The following is a 20,434-nucleotide window of genomic DNA, read 5'->3' as shown; positions in this document are numbered from 1 at the left end:
TCTGGTGGAGCCTGGAAATATGTATTTAATCTCAACCCTCTGCAACTCTGGCAATATAGCTAGGTTTGGGTGCTGCTGAACCAGATGACCCCCTAGGTCCTATCCTGCTCTAAAAAGGTCTAGCAAATTTATACCTGCATCAGTGGGTCCTGCAGGCATCCTTCCTGCTCACCCCATGGCCTAGACTTTCAAAGTATCCTGAAATATCCTGCTCCTACTCAGCAGCCCTGCCCTCTCTGCCTTTGCAAAGCTGCAGGCTCCAAGAGGAAGCAGCCAGCTATGCCACCGAGCTTCTTCCTCCAAAACAGGAAACAGCAAAGTCAGCTTTAGTGACTCACTGCATCTGAGGAGTGTAGGTTTGTGGAGGTTGAAGAGGGTCACCCACAGGTAGAGTGTGTTGGCTAAAAGGAGGCTTGTGGATTGTCTGTGGCATCCAGGGACAGATAAAACCGGCAACTGTAGAAAACTTGCATTTGCTAGGCACTTCGGACATACATTGCCTCATCTGAGCCTTCTACCAACCATGGCAGCTAAGGAGGGTAGGCTGACTATTGTTATGTCAGTTTTGCAGATGGGAAAGCAGATACCATAGTAACTTAAGGCTTTTTTCAGGGTCAGCATTGGACTTGAGACCTGAATTATGGCCTATGAGGTTATAAATCCCATCTCCTTTTCCCACAATAGCGGTTCCCAGACAGAAGACCTGGATTGGTTGAGGTTGCATCAGAATCACCTGGAACACCTGAGAAAAATATAGATTCTGGGTCCCACGGAATGAGAGAGAGAGAGAGAGAGAGAGAGAAAGTGTGTGTGTGTGTTTAAGGGGTGAAGGCTGGGAATCTGAACACCCTGCTGTCTCCTCTCCTCTCTCCATCCTTCCATCATGCCCTTTCTGCCACATCTGGCCCAGGGCTCATGGCAGCTCAAGTGAGTATCTACGCCCAAAGACAGAGACAATCTATGAGAAGAATTCAACTCTTTCACACATGAGGGACCACAGGCTCAGAGAAGTTAAGTAAATTGTCTCAGGTCACACAGCACTTAGATGCAGACCTGAGATTCAAAGCTGTGTCCAAGGCAGTGTCTAATGATGTCCATGACCATTAATAGGAAGGGATGGTATTCAGGGTGGGAGAGAAATTCTGCCCTCCAGGGTGTGTGTGACTTCCTACAGTGCCCCACCATTACCAGAGGGTCCACCTACCATCCAGCCTGGGGGGCAGGCACACTCGCCAGTGATGTGGTGGCAGGTGCCCCCATTCTGGCAGGGACAGCGCAGCTCACAGTGAGCCCCATGGCTCCCAGGCGGGCACAATTCCTCGCAGCTACGTGGAGAAGCAGACGTGTTAGATGCAGCAGCACTCAGATCAGGTGGCAGGGCCCCAGCACTGCCAGTCCCAACACTCCAGGGCTCCCTAGGAATTAGTGAGTTCACAGTCAATGTGAACTGTACTAGGCAGGTCAGCTGAGATGCAGTCCTGCTTCCTGCCAGGAGGGGGAAGCAGGGCTCAGATATAATGAACTGAAATGTGTGAGCTTGGGCCAGTACTTGTGGGATGGACTTAAGAGAGTTTAGTGTAAAGAAGAGTGCTCTCCTGGGCAGGGAGAGCTGAGAAAGCCTTCCCTAAGAGGGAGATATTTTACTTGAGTCTTCAAGTTAGTTTTACTGGGAGAATGGGAGGAAGGGCAGTCCAGGCAGAAGGAACGGCATGAGCAAAGAAGTGGCCATGGATCTGGCCTTCTAGAATCTGCCTAGATTCAGAGAGAGGGAGAATCTGTGACATGCCCGCCTTCCAGGCTCTGGAAGGCTCTCATCTACCATGACAGGCTCGTGTGCAGGGACTGGGCACTGCTGAGGTATGGGGGAGGCTTTGTATAGGGTCTTGACCTTAGGCCTTAGTCCAGTGGCCTTGGCCTCTCACTGGAGCTGGCCAGACGTGGGGGCAGAGAACACCCTCAGTCAAGGCTGTGTCTGTGTTCAGAGTCCTTGGATATTTTCGCAAGATATAAGGCTGTTGGGGAGGCCACTGAGCCTTTGGGTGGGTGGGCGGGTGTGTGTGTGTGGTGGGGGGAGCTTCAATCTTGCCTCTGAGGGGGTCTCAACTAAGCAGCCTTGGAAGTCCCTTGTCAATACAGACTCTCCAGGGAACTGGAGTGAGGGGCTGTTTGGGGTCTGAGGGGAGGAGGTAGGGGAGGGGAACAGGTACAATAAATTCACCAAACCATGAATGATATCTGCCCAGGGCCCTCATTCGTTCTGTTCCAAATGGCCTGGAAAGGTCAGGCCCCAGGTAAGCAGAAGCATTTAGGATATGATCAAAAGAGAATTCCATTCTAAGGTCTGGGTCCCCACCAGGAAGAGATGCCTGGAAGGAGTTTAATGAGCTCCTCTGGCCATGGTAGTGCCCATTCATGCACAGACTCAGCTTGCACCAGTCACCACTGCCCGAGTGGCAGGGATCTCAGTCCTGAGTGGAGGACGTCTGGGCATTTAGCCTCTGCAGGAGTCGGGGTCTGAGCGCAGGAGATTTTACAGCCAGGACTATCCTGAAATTCCACCTGTCCCCACCACCCCGCCCACCAGCAAGGAGCAGGTGGGGATCATGCAGCTGTGGAGAGGGCAGCTGAACCCGCGCGTCCCGCCCCGCCTCTGCGCGCATCTTGTTCGCTTTACTCACTAGACGCCGGTGTAGCCGGGTGCGCAGAGACACTCGCCAGTGCGGGGGTCGCAGCTGGCACCGTGGCGACACTGGCACGGCAGCTGGCAGCCCTTGCCGTGGGTGCCCGGTGCGCAGAGCTCCTCGCAGCGCCAGCCACGGAAGCCGGCGGCGCACACACAGGCGCCGGTGATGGGGTTACACAGGGCACCGTTCTGGCACTGGCACCGGTTGCTGCAATGGGGACCCCAGTGGTCGCTGTCACAGCCTGAAAGAGAGGAGCCCGTCAGGGCTGAGGGAACTCGTGCACTCTCCTTGGGATGGGGAGCTGATGCCCAAGCAGCTTTCCATCTCTGCATAGCTCTTCCCTGGATAAGAAGTAAGTAGCAAGGGGTATCTGGGTGGAAGCTTTGACGCCTCCTAATCTCCATCAGCTGCTCCACCAAACCACCCAAATAATCATACAAGTTAAGAAGCTTGTTTCTTCGAGGCATCTCCCACCTGGGGCCATTCCATTCCAACCAATGTCTCTAGAAGCCCCCTCTCCTGTATCGAAATTCTGGAACCACCAGCTGTTGACCTCCTTCTGCCTTTGCTAAACTCGTCTTGGTTGGCTGTCTGTGTTCCTCTCAGCCGCCCAGCCCTTTTCCTTCCGGTCAGCCGCCCCTCTTCTCTGTGGCCCTACTCTCTTTCTTGGTACCTTTCCAGCACAGCCCAGCCCAGCTCCCATCTCTCTAACTTTCCTGCCTCTTCCCAAATTCATTAGATCACAGTGCCCAGTTGTCCTGGTTAGAATTCCCCAAATTCATTAGTTTTCTCACCTCTTGCACCTTACTTTCCTTGAATATGTCTTCTCACTCCCTGTTCCTCCCCTGGCTCCAACTTTCTGTCACCCTTCCCTGTCCCTCCTGCTTGCTGCTTCTCCCTTTCAGTAGTGCCTACACGCCTAACCCTAGTTGTTTCATCTTCAGTTCAGTTTCATTATTTTCCAAGAAGCCAACTTCAGAAGGAACAGGAAAAAAGAAATGTTTCCCTGGGAGCTGACAGACAGCTTTTGAGATCTTTATATGTAATTCAATGTTTCGAAGAGTGATATATGAGCTACCTATGCAGAAATTCACACTCTACAGCTGTGGAAAGGGGCTGAATGGCAGAGCCCCAGTTAGGTCACCCAGCCTGCTGCCACCTACCACTCTGACCCTTACCTGGTACATACAGGACACACAACAAGATGTCCTCCAACTCTAGTCTCATTCACCTGAATCCTGGAATAGGAAGGATATGGAGTTCAGGCCTAGACAGGCACAACTAATGTTCTGGGAGATGTTCAATGGAGAGAAAGATGGCTCCTAGCTAAGGAGACCAGGCAAGACTTCCTAGAAGAGAAGGTATCTGAAATGGGCTATAAAAGATGGCTCATTTGTCTGCCTATCACAGTGCCCAGTTGTCCTGGTTTCAGCACTGGAAGTCCTGCATTCAGAGAAATCCCTCAGTCCTGAGCAAAGTGGGATGGCTGACCTGAAGACAAGGTCATAATTAATTGACCTTGCCTGAAGACAAGGACATAATTAATTGACCTTCGTGCTCTGATTCCAGGGTTTAGACACTCAGAGAGGAAAGAGGACAGGTGAGTGGGATCAGGGAAGGTGTTATTGGGGCAGGCTCAGTACGTGCAAAAAGAGAGAGTGGCACTCAGGTGTTAGGCATGTACAAGAGCACGAGGTTCCAGTGAGTGGATCTCTGGGGAGTACAGGTTGATGGAGGAATCACTCCGTCAGCCCCACCGACTCCTCTGTATATACCTCCCTCTTGTCGACTAGGGTCAAGTGATCAATGTCATGGAGCCTGTCCATCGTACTTCAGTAGATGGAACTAATCAAGACCCAGAGTCCCAATCTCTTTATTTTGCTTTATCTCTTCTTCATTTGTGTCCCAAATATTCACACATACAAACCAAGCTGCCAGATTAGGAGGGAGCCTAACCCTGTGTTTTCCACTTGGTACTATAGTGAGTGAGGCAAAAATCAAGTCCAATAGCCAAAGCAATTTTGAGAAAAAAAGAACAAAGCTGGAGGCATCATGCTTCCTGATTTCAAGCTATCTAATAAACCTATAGCAATCGAAACAGTATGGTATTGGCGTAAAAACAGACACACAAATCAACAGAATAGAATAGAGAGCCCAGAGATAAACCCATGCATACATGGTCAATTGATTTACAACAAAGGAACCAAGAATATACAACGAGGAAAAGACAGTCTTTTGGTGCTGGGAAAACTGGACAGCCACATGCAAAACTGGGGAACTAGACTACTGTCTTATAACATACACCAAAATTAGCTCAGAATGAATTAAAGATTTGAATGTAAGACTTGAAACCATAAAACTCCTAGAAGAAAATATGGGTTGTAGTCTCCTTAATATCAGTCCTGATAATAATTTTTTAGATTTGACACTCAAAGCAAAAATAAACAAATTGGACTATATCATACTAAAGCTTCTGCATAGCAAAGGAAACCATCAACGAAGTAAAAAGGTAGCCTACCAAATGGGTGAAAATACTTGTAAATCACATATCTGACAAGAGGTTAATATCCAAAATATATAAAGAACTCATACAACTCAATAGCAAAAACAGCAACAACAAAAATAACAACAACAATAACAACAAAAACCGATTTGATTTAAAAATGGGCAGAGAATCTAAATAGGCATTTTTACAAAAAAGACACACAGATAGACAACAGGTACATAAAAAGGTGTTCAACATCACTAATCATCAGGGAAATGTAAATCAAAACCACAATGAATTATCACCTCATACCTGTTAGAATGATTATTATCAAAAGGACAAGAAATAACAATTGTTGGCGAAGATGTAGAGAAAAGGGAACCCTTGTGTATTGTTGGTGGTAATGTAAATTGGTGCAGCCCCTATGGAAAACAACATAAAAGTTCTTTAAAAAATTAAAAATATAACTACCATATGATCCAGCAATTCCACTTTGGGTTATTTATTTGAAAGAAAAAAGAAAAACACTGACTCGAGAAGACATCTGTACTCCCACGTTCATTGCAGCATTATTTACAATAGCTAAGACACAAAGTAACCCGAGTATCCATCGATAGATGACTGGATAAAGAAAAAGTACACAATGCAATATATGTGTATGTGTGTGTGTGTGTGTGTGTGTGTGTGTGTGTGTGTGTGTGTATATACATATATATATGTATGTATATATATGTCTTACTGTTAAATTATATACTTGAAATGTACTGGATTTTGTTAACCAATGTCATCATAATAAAAATTAATTTTAAAAAATGTGGCACATAAATACAATGGAATATTACTCAGCCACAAAGAAGAAGGAAATTTTACCATTTGTGACAACATGGATGGACCCTGAGGGCATTATGCTAAGTGAAATAAGTCAGAGAAAGACAAATGCCATACGATCTCACTTATTTGTAGACTCTAACAAACAAAAACCAGACTCATAGAGAACAGATTGGTAGTTGCCAGAGGTAGGGGTAGGGGGTTGGCAAAATGGGCAAAAGCGGTCAAGAGGTACAAACTTCCAATTATAACATAAATAAGTCATGGGGATGTCACATATAGAATGACCATAGTTAATAATACCATGTAAAAGTTGCTAACAGAGTAGATCTTAAAAGTTCTCATTACAGGAAAAAGAATTTGTAACTATGTATGATAATGGATGTTACCTAGTCTTATCGTGATCATTTCACAATATGTACAGATGTTGAACCATTATGTTGTTCACCTGAGACTAATAGTTTTATGTCAGTTATATCTCAATAAAAAAATCGAGTCCAGTTATAGTTACAACCTCCACTCACATTCGTAGAGGCTCACAGGGCAGAGAGTGGTTGAATACCTAGCAGTCTGGTGCCTCCCATCTCACCCTGTCTCTGGAACATATACCCAGTGAGTGGAAAGACTAGCAATTACCTACTGATCATTTCTCTATTTCTTTTTGTTGCCAAGCACATGTAGTTGAATTTGCATAAGTTTAATGTACAGATGATGTGACTCCATTGTAATAATATTGACAACCACATTTTAAATGCTTGCTTGTACATTTACAACCCTGTAAATTAGGTTTTATTATTTTTCATTTTACAGATGGGGAAAAAGGGGAAGAGAGGTGTTAAGTGATTGCCCAAGGTTATATATAGTCAAGGGCAGGAGCAGGTCTTCTGGCTCTACCTCTCTCCACTGTAGGTAAATGTGACACTTTCTGAATGAGAGTTCTGAGGAGAAAAACTTATAGGTGCCATTGGAGACAAAGTGGCAGCTGCAAAGCACAAGGGCAGGGATGCTACAGGGACTAGCCACGTCTTCTCTGATTGTCACTGTGAACAACCCCAGGGTCCAGAACAAAGAGTCCCCTCACTGTCAGTGCCCTTGGACCTTGGCTCTGTACTAAACCATTGGAGTCCAAAGCCAGCTTGTCCTAGGTGCATACCAGAGCATGTAGTTATGAACTGCTTATCAGAGGTGACCTCTATTCTCTCCGGCACAGCCAAAACCCAGTAGGAAACAAAACTATGCCTCTAATAAGGGAGCTGGAACATGGTCATGAAGTCCATGCATTAACACTTGGGTGCTTTCATTCTTCTACTTGTCCTATCATCAAACATTTACCAAGCACCTGCTAGTGCCAGAAACTGTCCTTCTCTCTTGGGGTGTACATTCTAGTGGGGACAGATCTGCTGGAACAGCATTTAGAGTGTACAGCAAAAAGGCTCTAATAGGGGTCATTCAGGTCATTAGGGAAAGAAACAAGTGGCTCTAAACCCAGACTAGGGGGTTCAGGAAGATGTCCTCAAAGGAATGACTTGAAGGAGGGGTGTAGTTGGGGAATGGATCCAGACAGAGGAAATAACAGATGTAAAAGGTTGGGAGTGGGAAAAAATATGACATGTGAGAGAAAATGAGAAAGGTATATGTGTCTGGAGTGTAGACTTTGAGAGCTAGGCATAAGGTGAGGCAGATTCCTGAGCAGGGTACCAGGTCCCAGGGCTCTGTGAGCCATGTTCAGGGGTGTGGACTTCATACAAGGGCAGGGAAGCTCTGAATGTGTTCTAAGCAGAAGACTGACATGATCAGGTGTGGCTGTAGAAAGCTCTAGTGAGAATAGATTTGTGGGCAGGAGAGTCAGAGTGGGAATAGAGTAGGGGGATGAGCTGTTATAATAGGAAAGAGACAATGGTGGCTTTGACTAAAGTGGTAGCATTTGGAATAGACAGAAGGGGACAGATTCCAGCTGAGTTTATCTGGTAGAATCAGCAAGGATTTAGTATTGACAGGGTGCTGAGGGGAAGAAGAAGAAGGAAGGAGACTGTCACCCCAGCTCTGGCTTAGGCTGCTGGGTGGATATTGGTGCCATATTCTTTATAGGAAGCATAAAGAACAAATATTGGGGGAGAAGAGAATGAGGTTAATTTTGGTCACTGAGGTTGAGATGTATAAGGGACATCTAAAGTAGCTTTCAAAACCCATTCACGTACCACTAATTGATGCACTAACATTTGGGTGCAATCATTCTTCTACTCCTTCCAGAAAATATTCAGCAAGTACCCGCTAGTACTGGAAAGTGGGCTGCCTTCTTGGAGTGTCTAGTGGGGACAGGGCTGCTGGAATATTTCTGGTACACTCTGAATCATAGGCAGCTCAGGGTGTTAGAGAAGCACACAATTCTACTAAGCCTGACAATCTGGGTTCTCGGACCACAGATTGGTGTCAGTGTGCATACACACATGTATATGTTTATGTGTATATGTGGGTCTTAGGGGCTCCTAAAAATAAGTAGCAAGAATGCTATGTCACAGTAGGAAACCATCGAAACAGAAAACACTTGTAGGAAAAGCAAAGCAACTTGCAGCCAAGACTATAGGGGGCAAATAGCCCCTCATATTGAAATTGACAGGAAGAGGTTACATTCAATTTAGAATATTCTGATTAAGGAAGCAAGGAAGTGTGTAATCCATTCCACAGACACGCCCCCTCACCCAGAGTGATTAAATTCAAAAAATTAGGATTCACAGGGATAAGCTTCAGTTATCTAGAAAATCTACTTAAAAACACCTCATTCCCCAGCAATGACAGAAATGAGGCAGAGCTGTAGTCAATTATCTACACTGTTGAAGGTGAAGAAAAACTATCGTCATTAAAATTACAACATGACTTTGTATTCTTTCACAGATAATCATAAACTCTTCCCAATTTGGCCTTGGAATGTCACCCCCTCACACGCTTTTTTTTTTTCCTGTCACAGATGCTCCTTCCTAATTATATTTAGCTTTGGCTGATTTTTCAAGTGAATATATCTTCTCCACGCAGCTAGTGAGGGCTTAAGGGGCACCCAGAAGTGTGTGGCCTGGCTTGTTCTGTTCCTTTAAGCTGGCCAAGTCTCTCCGATTTCCTCCCCAGCCAGTACATGTCCTTGCTGACCTCTTCAGGCTTTGGGGCCCAGGCTTTGTGTGCTTATAGCTCCCGAAAAGGGGTTAGCTTTACCACACCCTTCTCCATAGGTATACTTTTAAATTTGTGACAGTTGATTGAGCAGCTAACATGTGTCAGGGTATGAGATAAAAGCATGAAGTAAATTTTCTCATTTAATTCTCACAACCACTAATTGCAGTGGGTGCTATTATCATTCCCATTTTGCAGATCAGGAAACAGAGGCCCAGTGGGGTTAAATAGCTCATCCCAGGTTACACAGCTAGGGAGTGACTGGGTGTCTGAGCTCCCAACCCCTACTGTCCTACTGGGTGTGGTCTAGTGTTAGCAGAAGCGGTGACATGGTACAGTGGCAGCCAGCCTGGGCTTAAATAGCCATCTTGGATAACTCGCAAAGAGACGAGAAAGCAGAGGCTCATTTTTCACAGGTGCCTTTCTCAGGGACTGGTTTATGTGTGAATGATGGTCACAGGTCCCAGGTTTTCCATGGCTGGCCCAATTTTCCATAATTTTATTTTCTTCAGCTAAGAAAAATTATTTATTTAGAACTTTCTACATGATAAAATATATATAACACACAGATTGCTGTTTTAATCATTTTTAAGTATACAATTAATTCAATGGCATTCATTACATTCATGGTGTTGTACAACTATCACCATGATTTCTAAAACATATCCATCACCCAAACAGCAACTGTGGAACCATTAAGCGATAACTCCCCATTCCCTCCTCCCTTCTGGTAACCTCTCATCTACTTTCTGTCTCTATGAATTTGCCTATTCTAGATATTTCATATAAGTGGAATTATACAATATTAGTTTTTTATGTCTGGCTTCTTTCACTTAGCATCATTATCATTTTCAAGGTTCATCATCTTATAGCGTGTATTAGTACTTTGTTCCTTTTTATAGCTGAATCATATTCTATTGTATAAATATGCCACATTTTGTTTATCCATTCATCTCTTGATGGACACTTGGGTTGTTTCCATCTTTTGGCTACTGCTAATAAGGTTGCTATGAACACCGGTGTACAAACTATCTTTTTAAGTCCCTGAAGATCATTTATTAAAGGTACAATTGTGTTTTTATGGCCTTTTTGAGTTTTTCTATGAGTTTATTTGAGCCAAACTGACAACATATGGCAGGGAGCAAGATCTCAAATGCTCCTGTTTTTAAGTCTTTTTTAACTTTATTAAGAACAATAATTTGGCTGACCACTGTGTTTGGCTACCACTTCTACATAAGTGGGTTAGGTGCCTTGAATTCAATTTCCTCCATTAGCCTTGAGGTCTCTGTGGGTTGCAGTGGGGGAGCCAGGGTGTGTTTTTGTTTCAGATATCTATTTATAGTCTCACCCAGCATCCAGCCCAGAGGTGGGCACAGGAAGAGCCATTAGCACTGTTGACAACTGGTGCTTGGTCCTTCTCCAGAGACCAAAGAGCCCCCTCTTAGCTGCTTTTGGGGATTCACCTCCTCAGACAATGGTTTGCAATCTGGCTGCTCATTAGCATTGACCTGGAGGTTATAAAAAACACTCATGCCTGGACTTCACAACTGGACATTCTGATCTAATTATTCTAGAGTGGTATGGCCCATCTATAGGTCTTTTTAAAAAGCTCGGCAGGTGAGAACTACTGTTGCTGATCTGCATTTTCACTGGTCCTCTCAGGAGGATGGGCAGGAGGATGCTAGGCCTGAGGTGGGGGTAGGAAAGATGGTTCCTCACATTCCACAGACAGGAATCCTGAGACTCAGCAAGGAAGAGGAGTGGCCGCTGAATAGAAGGTCAAGGGGTAGGTAAGAACTGGAATCCACTGACCCTGGGCTGCTCGGCCTGTACTAGAAGAGCCTGGGTCAAGGCGTCCACAGCCACCCGTTAGCAATGGAAAGGCTTGATGTAGTCAGAGTACCTCTCAGGAAGGGTCCGTGGCCCCAGTCTGTTCCCCATGCCCCTACCCACCTCAAGAGGAAGTAGGGTTGCTGACAGGTCATGGGATTGCTCCTGAGTTTACAAAGCAGCAGGTATGGAGGCAGAGATGAGACAGCAGCCACATGAAACCATTCCAGCTGATAAAGTGACTTCCCAGTGAGTGAGGCCATTTGTCAACTGACTGGCCCCAATAAAAGCACAGGCAAATTCTCAGAGGTTAAGCCCCTCCTCTCTTTCCAGACCCAAACTGCAATTCTGTGGGAGAATTGAAAAAGGGTGGGTCACAGCCAACGCTGTGCAATCTGGGGCAGCCCCCTTCCCTCTCTGGGCCTCTGTTTTCACATTTGTAAAATGAGATTTGGATCAGTGGTTCTTGCTTGGAGTAGGTTGCTCTCCCCAAGAGGGCACCTGGAAATGGGGATAAAGGGGTATTAGGTTGTCAAAAATGATCAGGGACAGTCCTGCATAATGAAGAACTATGCTCTCCAAGTGCCAGTGGTGTCCTTATTAAGAAACACCAGTAGGTAAATGCTAGGGTCTCTCTCCATTCTGATTTTGTGTGATTCTTGCTCTGTTGCTAAATGTCTCTACTTGAGAAGCAGGCCAGAGGGGACAGGGTAGGAGAGGTGTTTAACCTTGTATGGAAAAGAAAAATTCGAGGTTGTTACCCAGGCTCTGAGCCGAGCCATAGCTCAGCTCCCTATCTTTCCACCACTTAGATTGTTGGAATTAAATATTAATAGACCAAGGTGCTGTAGATTAAAACCCAAATCTCCTGACACAGTCCCTAAGCCTAGAAGATGCTGACAGCACAGGATTATAATGATGTATCATTAGTTCTTAGTGATCTATTTATTACACTTGTTATTTCCTCTGTGTTATTTAACTACACTATATCTCCCTTCGACCTCTGAGCAGAGACAGGCTTCACAGTAGCTGTATAGAAAGCAGGCGCCCCTCGCTGGCCCACTGTCTCCTCGGGCGACAGGGGTGGCGTACACACCCACGTGCAGGAAGAACCTCCAGCCCTGTGAGCTGCATTCTCACCTGGGTTATTTCATTTAATCTTCTTACTAACCCAGTGCCATTTATTCGTACCTAGCCTTGTTCTAGTGAGGATTTGAGGTAAACCATGTAAGGTGGGATTAGTACCCCATTTTTCGACTGAGATATTAAATAACTAAATAAGGGTTTCTCAATCTCGGTACTATTGACATTTTAGACCAGAACATTTTTTGTTGTGGAGGCTGTCCTGTGCATTATAGAATTTTTAGTGGCATCTCTGGCTTCCACCTACTAAATGCCAGTAGCACCCCCCTCCACAATTGCGACGACCAAAAATGTCTCCAGATATTAACAAATGTCCCCTTGGGGGCAAAATCGCCCATGAGTGTAAAAGGCAGAGTTGAGAGTCAGACTGCTTCTTCCTCCTAGGCTTTAGAGGTCATCTCATGTACCAACTCCTAACACCACCACCAGCAACACACACATTTTACAGGTCAGGACATTGGCTGAGAGAGGCCGAGTGACTTGCTTGTGGCCACATGGCCAGTGTACTGGGGAGCTGGATTTGAAAGTAGCTGGCTATGTTGATCTAAGGCTCTTTCTATCCTACCACAGCAGCTTTTGGGAGATGATTTAGGCTTGTTTATTCGCTTGCCAGACAATTACTGAGCACCTGTTATGTTCTAGGGGCTGAGAAGCCATCAGTTTGAGAAACAGACAGATGAGAAACACTGACCCATCAGAGCATGAGATGACTGCAAGGGTAGTAGGAAAGCTGCTGCTGGGGCAGCTACAACTAGGAAGATTACCCCATTGTCAGGTGAGGGGTCAGGAGGCCCAGGAGCTGACAGGGTCTTGGGGTAGCAGGGCAGGAGGAGGGAATGAAGCCATTGGTTACCTCAAAATGACAAAGTCAGTTGCTTCAGCTCATTACCTTCCTCATCTCCATCAGCACAACCTCCACCACAGTTCCAGGCAACCAAGTCCATTTTAACCAGACATAACAGTTTCAAAATATCAGGAGAAAGTGGGGGGTATTCAATAACTCCATTTTACCAGAGCCCTGCATCTCTCTGTGGATGGATGCATCTGGAAACTAGCACTGGGCCCCTGCTTCAAGATATTGAAGAGTCTGTCTGGCATTCTGCCTTTAGGACTGCATTTCTCAGAGTCTGCAGGAACCCCCTATTGAAATATACATCATCCCTTGTTTGTGTAGTGCGCATGTGCGTGGTGTGTCAGTCACATCATGAAGCATTATTAGCCATTAATACCCCAGTTATCTGTTAATATTTGAGTGACAATTAGCAGACCAAGGAGCCAGATTAGGACATAAGGGTAAGGGTGTGTGTGTGTGTGTGTGTGTGTGTGTGTGTGTGTGTGTGTGTGTGTGTGAACCTGTTTGCAGAGAGAGGAGATGGGAAGGTGAGAGAGTCAAATTTATCAAATTTATCAACTTTACAGGGACTGCTCTGGATGTAGGATGCCACAGTATTGTATGGACAGATATGGGAAAGAAAACTAGGTATTTGTTACTTTGCAGTACCTAATTTGTTCACTTCAAGCTATAAGTCCTTAGAGTAGCTATGATTACCCCCATTATACAGAGGAAGGGACCAAAGTTAGGTGTGGCTAGGTGACTTGCCCATGATCTCACAGCTGGTGTGATCTCTGGCCTGTTTCTCAACTAGGGACATTTAACAACAGAGCCTTGAACCACAGAGCAGGAACTCTGGGGTTCTTTCACACCTTTTCTTGTACAAAAGAGGATATTGAGGCCCAGAGAGGAAGGGACTGTCATGGTTATCAGTGAGAGACAGGACAGGTGAGACTCTAGGACCCCGGCGAGGTCTCTCCCATGCTGAGCAGAGCGGCTGGTGTGTACTCCATGGGTGCTTGCCCTTCTAGAATCCACGCCGGAACTCATCACCACCCCCTCTACCCTCGGCACCTCTACCCTCAGCACTTCTGCCCTCTTCTGCCCTCATCTCTGGGATAAATGACCCCAGCACTTTTGTCTCATATACTTCAGCTATGGGGTCAGTGAGGCCCATGGTGAGGGGTGTCCTGGGGGCTGCCCCAAATGGACCCAGAGGCTGGTCAGAGCTAGTTTGTCCTCAGCTCTGCTCAACTCTCTCTCCACAACAGGCTTTTAAGGAGGGCCCAGCTCCCTCTGATCTGCCTGCATCACTGCTTTTGGAGCTTCCCAGCCCTAAAGACCATTTATCTCCACAATTTGCTTAGAAAGCCTCATAAATCATGTCTGTGCACAAAGGAATTACCTCTTTGGAAGAGCCTTTCAAAGGCAGCCAGCAAAGGCACCACAGACCCGCCAGGGGGCCGCCTCATTGGCCCTGCACTCTCCCCAGCTTGGCCCGCGCCTCACTTTGCTTTCAAAGCTCCTGAGCAAACCCCAGGCTGGGGATGGGGAGGAGGGGAGGTCAGGAATCAAAGTGAATTTGGTGAAGCTCCCCAGTGTGAGAGTGAGACCCCCCCTAGTGTGGGCTCTGAGGGAAATGAACTCATAGTCCAAGCGAGAAAGGACACAGGAAGGTCATGGGGTCCAAGTCTGTTTCCTGTGAGGAGTGAACTCATTACATGACCTTGTCTACCAGTTCCTCATCATTCCACTTCCCTCTAACTTTCTTCAAACAGTGAAGTCTGGTCTGGTGAAAAGAGCCGCTCTCTGGCTATCATGGGCCTTGTGCAAGGTACTACCCTTCCAGGCCTCAACATCCCCCTAGGCAAACAGATAGGATTAGCTCAAATGAACGAGTGTCAAGGTGACTCATGGAGACCCAAGAGGTCCTCTGCCTTGGGTAGGGATTGGGGCCATGACAGGGGCTCTTGACCCACCCCTCTTCCCCACTTCCACAGCTCCAGAGCTGCTGAATTTCCAGAGCTGCTGGGTTCTCACATAAGGACAAAAGATTAAGCAGCTAAAAGTATGTGTATGGGGGTTAAAACTCAATTTCTAAGACCCCCGTCTGCCTTTAAAAGTCTGTATTTAATTCCTCTCACAGTCAGAAAGTTCTTCCATAGGTCAAACAGGAATTTCTTGCTGCAATTTCAAGTTAATTTCTTCTTCTTCATCCATTACTCCCTAAGCAGTCACTTCAGGGCCCAGCACTGCGATGGATGCTCATGGTGAAGCAGTCAAAGTGGTACTCAGGGTCTCTGTCCTTAAGGAACTTCCTGCATGGCACTGTGGCCAACCCCCCACAGAGAACACTCAGGAAGCAGAAAGAGAAGCAGTAAAAGTGAAGGCCATGTAGAGGGGGCTCACAGAGCATTTTGGAACTAAGACCCGGCTCACTGTTGCCCTGTTCATGACAGAACTGGGGCCCTTCTCATCAGGTGCAAAGGAGGAGAGAGGGAGATGGGGGTTGTGTTGAAGCTGCTCCTGCAGCTCATTTAGCCATTCACTGGCACCAGGAAGAGGTAAAGCAAGTGGAGGTAATTTGGGCCAGGGCAACCTGAAGAGTTGTGCTTGGAGTCAGCTAGAAGAAAGCTGTGGGCCAGGGGCAGGATGAACCTGGAACCCTCTGCCTCAGCAGCTCCTTCTGGAGTCCAGGCCCCTCTGCTGACCTGTGTGGCCTTAGGCGAGTAACATCTCCTCTTTGGACCTCAGTTTCCCCACTGTAAAATGAAGAGGATAGCACTAATTGATCCTTAAGATTTCTTTCATCTCAGACTCGCTGAGCTCTCTGAGTCATCTGGAGCAACTGTTAGAGGCAGACTCAGGGATGTGGAGAGCAGCACATCCAGAGGAAGCAAAGCGTTGAATATTGGAACACATGTGTGTGCTCTGAATTTCTGCTTACAGACACCCATTGAATTATATGCATAAATAGAATTTTCACAACAAAGACAACAAATGCAGGTTTGCCTCACTTTATACAGCTGGGCTAGTTAGTAGGGGACTCAAGACTAGTTTTTCGGGCTCTGATCCCACCCACCGTTCTCCATGGCACTGCTTCCCCAGTGGGGTCACTTTACACAGGACCCACCTACCAGTCGAAAACCATATCTCTTTGGTATTTGGGGTCCCTTGCTCAACTCTGTTTTGCTATTTGTGTCATCTGTGTCATGGTCCATTTATCCCTGCACAGAAAGGGACATTGAGAGCAGCTCCTAACTGGCCCTGCTAGTCAGAGGACACTCTATCCATCACTGCTGAGAGAGGACCTCTGATTTCTCTGGAGAGAGGAAGCTTGAGGGCAAGTGACAAATGGCCTTCCTGTCTATTGAGAGTTATTGTCAAAGGACAGGGACCTACTGCTCCTGGGATCTGCTAAGGTTGAAACCAAGAAAAGACACTTGGGCTGCAGCGGTAGGAGGTCTGGTTAGCTGTTTAGCTGTCCGTTTGTTCATTCACCCCATAGACTTTATCAAATGCCCATTATGTGCCAGGTACTGGGGATCAAATGGAGAATAAGCACCCATGATGTCTTCCCGGGCCTAAGAGTCCAGCAGTGTAGAGAGACAATAAGCAAATAATGTCTTATTTATTCTGGCCTCTGCTCAAATGGCACCTCCTCAGAGCCTTCTTGGGCCACCTTTTCTAAGTTCTCTCCCCTAGCTCCTGGCTTTAATTTTTCTTTCTAGAACTTATTCTCTCTATCCAATGTCGTGTAATCGCTGTATTGTGTGTTTATTTTCATCTTTTTCTTTATTGTCTGGAACTCCCACTAGAATGTCAGCCCCATGAGGGCAGGGGCTTTGTTTCATTCACTGTTGTACCTTCATTGCCTAGAACAGAGTCCAGCATATAGTAGATGCTCAATAAATGATTGCTGAACAAGTGAATAAATTAACAAGTAAATATATAAGTTGCAGTAAATGTATAAAGGTACAAGAGCATGACAGAAAACAATGAGAAGGGCTTCCTTTCAACTGGGGGCTCAGGAAGGCCTCTGTAAGATGGTGACATTTAGGCCGAGAGCTGAAGGATGAGGAGGCAGCAGCTGTGGGAAGAAGAGGAAGTAAAAGCCTTCCAAGTAGAAGCAAGAGTGTGCGGAAACATCGTGAGGTAGGAAAAGGCTGGCAGAGTCAAGACACTGAAGAGGGAGTCAAGACAGCTGGGACATTATAAGAGCAATGAGAGAGGTAAAATGCTCTAGATGAGGTAGACAGGGCCAGATCACATGTGGCCATGGCAGGGAACCGGGATTTTATTGTAAGAGCAATGGAAAGCTCTAGAAGGGTTCTATTATGACTCGATGATAGTAATAAAGCAGGACTTCCCTGGGGGTATGACTTGCAACCCTGGATGAGGATACATTGTCCCTCTCTGCAGCCCACAGTATCTGGGGTAGGCCAGGATGTCCAGCTTAGAAAAGCGAGAAGGAGAGCCATGAGCGTGAGAGCCCTTCCACTGCTCAGATTTGCTCATAGCACTACCTGGTGCCAGTGAGATGCCCTCCCCTCCCCCTGTGCCAGGCAGGAGACAGCTGGGGAACAGGCATGAATGGGGAGGAGAATCAGACCGGGCAACTCAGTGCACGTCAGCATCCAGGTGATTCAGAAAATGTGCTGATAGTTGTACACAAGCTGAGATCTCATAAATAATGTGCCCCTTATAGGAGACGTGGAGGCCTTGATAAATATAGTTCCCCTTACTGTTATGTATGTGCCTGGGTGCCAAGCAGTGACTCCTGAAGCCTTTATCGCCCATCCCTAAATGTGGGTGCTGCATTTGCCAGATGTTGGAGAGGTGAGAAGGCCTTGGTGGGTCCCCCTGTGCAGCTGAGAACCATGAGGAGGATACTTGGGGTGTGGGGAAGGCCAGGGCCCCAGTGGAAGCTGACCACCCAGTTACCCAGCGAGGAACAAGACTAGCACATGAGCAAATGGGATGGTTAATGATCCTTAAGATTTCCGATGACCACAGGTGTGGTCTGCAGTGAATGAAGCAGCAGGCAGCTTCATTAAGCAGGACACACACATTTTATGCTCTGGAACATCCCTTGAGCTCTTAGGAGCCTGGGACTTTGCAGGGAACCTAATGAGCTTCACTCAGCAGAAGTGCCAAAGGCCTCACACTCCTCATTCTGCTGTGGGTGCTCGGCCTCCTCCAGAGCTACTCTTGTCCTCTACATGGGAGTCACCCCTTAAAGCCCCGCAGATCCTACACAGGGGAGGGGCTTCTCCATCTCTTGAAATCTCCCTTATCCATTAAGGCTCAGATTAAATCCCTCCTCAAAGAAGCTTTCAGGAACCTTCCTGCTCCCTATCTCGTTCTAAATTCATTGTGCCTACTGCTTTTTTTTTTTTTTTCTGCTTTGTATTGAGTGGAAGCTTATCAGTCAGGCCCCAGAGTTCTGAAATAACACAGCTCTGCTTTAAATCCATCTCTGCCCCTTGCCACCTGTGTGACCTTGGGCATGCTACTTCCCCCACTGAGGCTTAGCTTCCTCATCTCACCTATAAAATGGGGCTTTCTGTGCCTTAGAGCCGGAGTTCCCAACCCCCGGGCTGTGGACTGGTACCAGTCTGTGGCCTGTTAGGAACTGGGCCACACAGCAGGAGGTGAGCGGCAGGTAAGGGAGTGAAGCTTCATCAGTATTTGCAGCTGCTCCCCAGCACTAGCATCATTGCCTCAGCTCCACCTCAGATCATCAGGCATTAGATTCTCAAAGGAGCACCAATCCCTGGTGCCAAAAAGGTTGGGGACCGCTGCCTTAGAGAGTTGTCTTCAGGATACAGTGCAAGTGTATCTTATTCAATGACTCTCAAGTAGGAAGTGCTCAGTACTATTCAATAAACCATTCAAGAAAATGTGGAGATAAATCAATGAATAAATAAAGCCCAAAATCAAGGCATCATGCATGCTATGTACAAGGGTAAACTTATTAGGTAGCTGAATTAGTAGCTGGATTAATAATAGGTCATTATTATCATCACCTAGCTATAAACTTCTTCAGGGAGGGACTTGGTGTAAAATTCCCCAGAAGCAGACTCTGAGGTGGTTCCATAGGTAAAGGAAGGGGGATAAAAGGCAACTGGAACTTAATCCACCTAGACCTCTGGGAGCCAAGAAAGAACACTGTCTTGAGTTTTCTCAATCCAGGGCAAGGGGACCAGGGCATATATTCATTCATCTCTTGGTTCTGCCTCTGGTCGAGGGCTGCTGGGATTGGCATTCATTCTCTGGCACTTTCTGTTTGCTCTGTGTACTGTGCCTATGGCAGAGTCAGAGGTGTTTCTCGGAGGCAGCCTTTGGTGTATTGAGGTGAGCACTGAGTGGTCTGGGGAATGCCTCTGCTATAAGGTCTAAGTCTGTTTTGTTTCTCACTGTATACACAATGCCTAACATGCTGTCAGGTATGTATTTGGTGCTCAGTATCAATGTTTGTTGATTCAATAAATAGTTCATCAACAAACTCTATATAAGAAATGGACAGAGGGGCTGGGGATAAAAAGAAGACATGGTTCCTGGCTTCAGGTCCTGGGGGATGGGGATGGAGGGGGCACAATGACATATGAAAAAGACAAAAGAAAAATCACACTAAAAGTCAAGGAATTAATGCTCAGGGAGAGGAGAAGGCATTGTGAACTTGAGGTACACAGAAGAGGGGTGGCTCCTGGGGCTGGGAAAGCTTTAAGGAGAAGATGGGACTTGCTAGTCCTGAAGGAAGAGTGGACTCAGGCGTAAGGGTGAGGAGTGGGGAAAGTGAGAGAGAACAGCACAAGCAAAGCCTGAAGGCAGAAATGTCATCACAGGGATGCAGGGGCCTGCTGGTAGAAGAGACTAGTTAGAAAGTTTCTAGGTTTGCTAACCTCGTCAGGGTTAGAATTGGCGAGGGGACAGAAATTTGGCCTCAGAGACCTCACAAGAAAAGGGACCTCAGGGCATGTTGAGGAAGAGTCAGGATTTGGAACAGCTTCTAGGCAGCGTGTACAGGTGACTATGTGTAGGAGAGGCCCCTCTGGGACTGCTGGAGTCCCCACACCCGCCTATATGCCCCCATAAAAGTTTCTCTATGACTGCTCTATTCAGTGCACAATCTGTACATCTGTATATAGCAGCTCTGTTTGGTTGATACAAGGGAGGAGAAAGGAATAAAAGGTGCTTAGAAACAAAGAGAGGACAATTCCCTAGGATGGAGTGATTGGGACTCCATCAGACATCATTCCCCAGCACCCCAGAGCCCAGTAGAGGATGCCATCACTACCAAGGATCAGATTCCCTGGAACCTGAAATATGACCAAGGTGGTCGACACACAGCAGCTCAGCCTACTCTGGAAGGACAGGAAACTTAGCAGCTGCTTCCTCTGACGTCTCTCCATCTTTCTCTACCTGTCTCAATCTTTGCTGCCTCTCTCCCCACTCTCACTCCCTTTT

At 46.6% G+C, this 20,434-nt stretch overlaps 1 protein-coding gene across 1 annotated transcript in view; it reads right to left on the bottom strand.

Annotated features, from left to right (window-relative positions):
• The window catches only part of MEGF11 (multiple EGF like domains 11), a 242,991-nt gene that overhangs the window by 72,569 nt on the left and 149,988 nt on the right, over positions 1-20,434 (bottom strand). The window contains exons 3-4 of the mRNA XM_011386098.2: positions 2,679-2,925; positions 1,205-1,325 (exon numbers count right to left, since the gene is read on the bottom strand). Of these exons, the coding sequence (XP_011384400.1) occupies positions 1,205-1,325; positions 2,679-2,925 (368 nt within the window). The remainder of the gene's footprint in view (positions 1-1,204; positions 1,326-2,678; positions 2,926-20,434) is intronic.

This window comes from Pteropus vampyrus, unplaced genomic scaffold, assembly GCF_000151845.1.
Source record: "Pteropus vampyrus isolate Shadow unplaced genomic scaffold, Pvam_2.0 Scaffold15, whole genome shotgun sequence".
Classification (NCBI taxonomy): Eukaryota; Metazoa; Chordata; class Mammalia; order Chiroptera; family Pteropodidae; genus Pteropus; species Pteropus vampyrus.
This window is presented reverse-complemented; position numbering and strand designations above follow the sequence as displayed.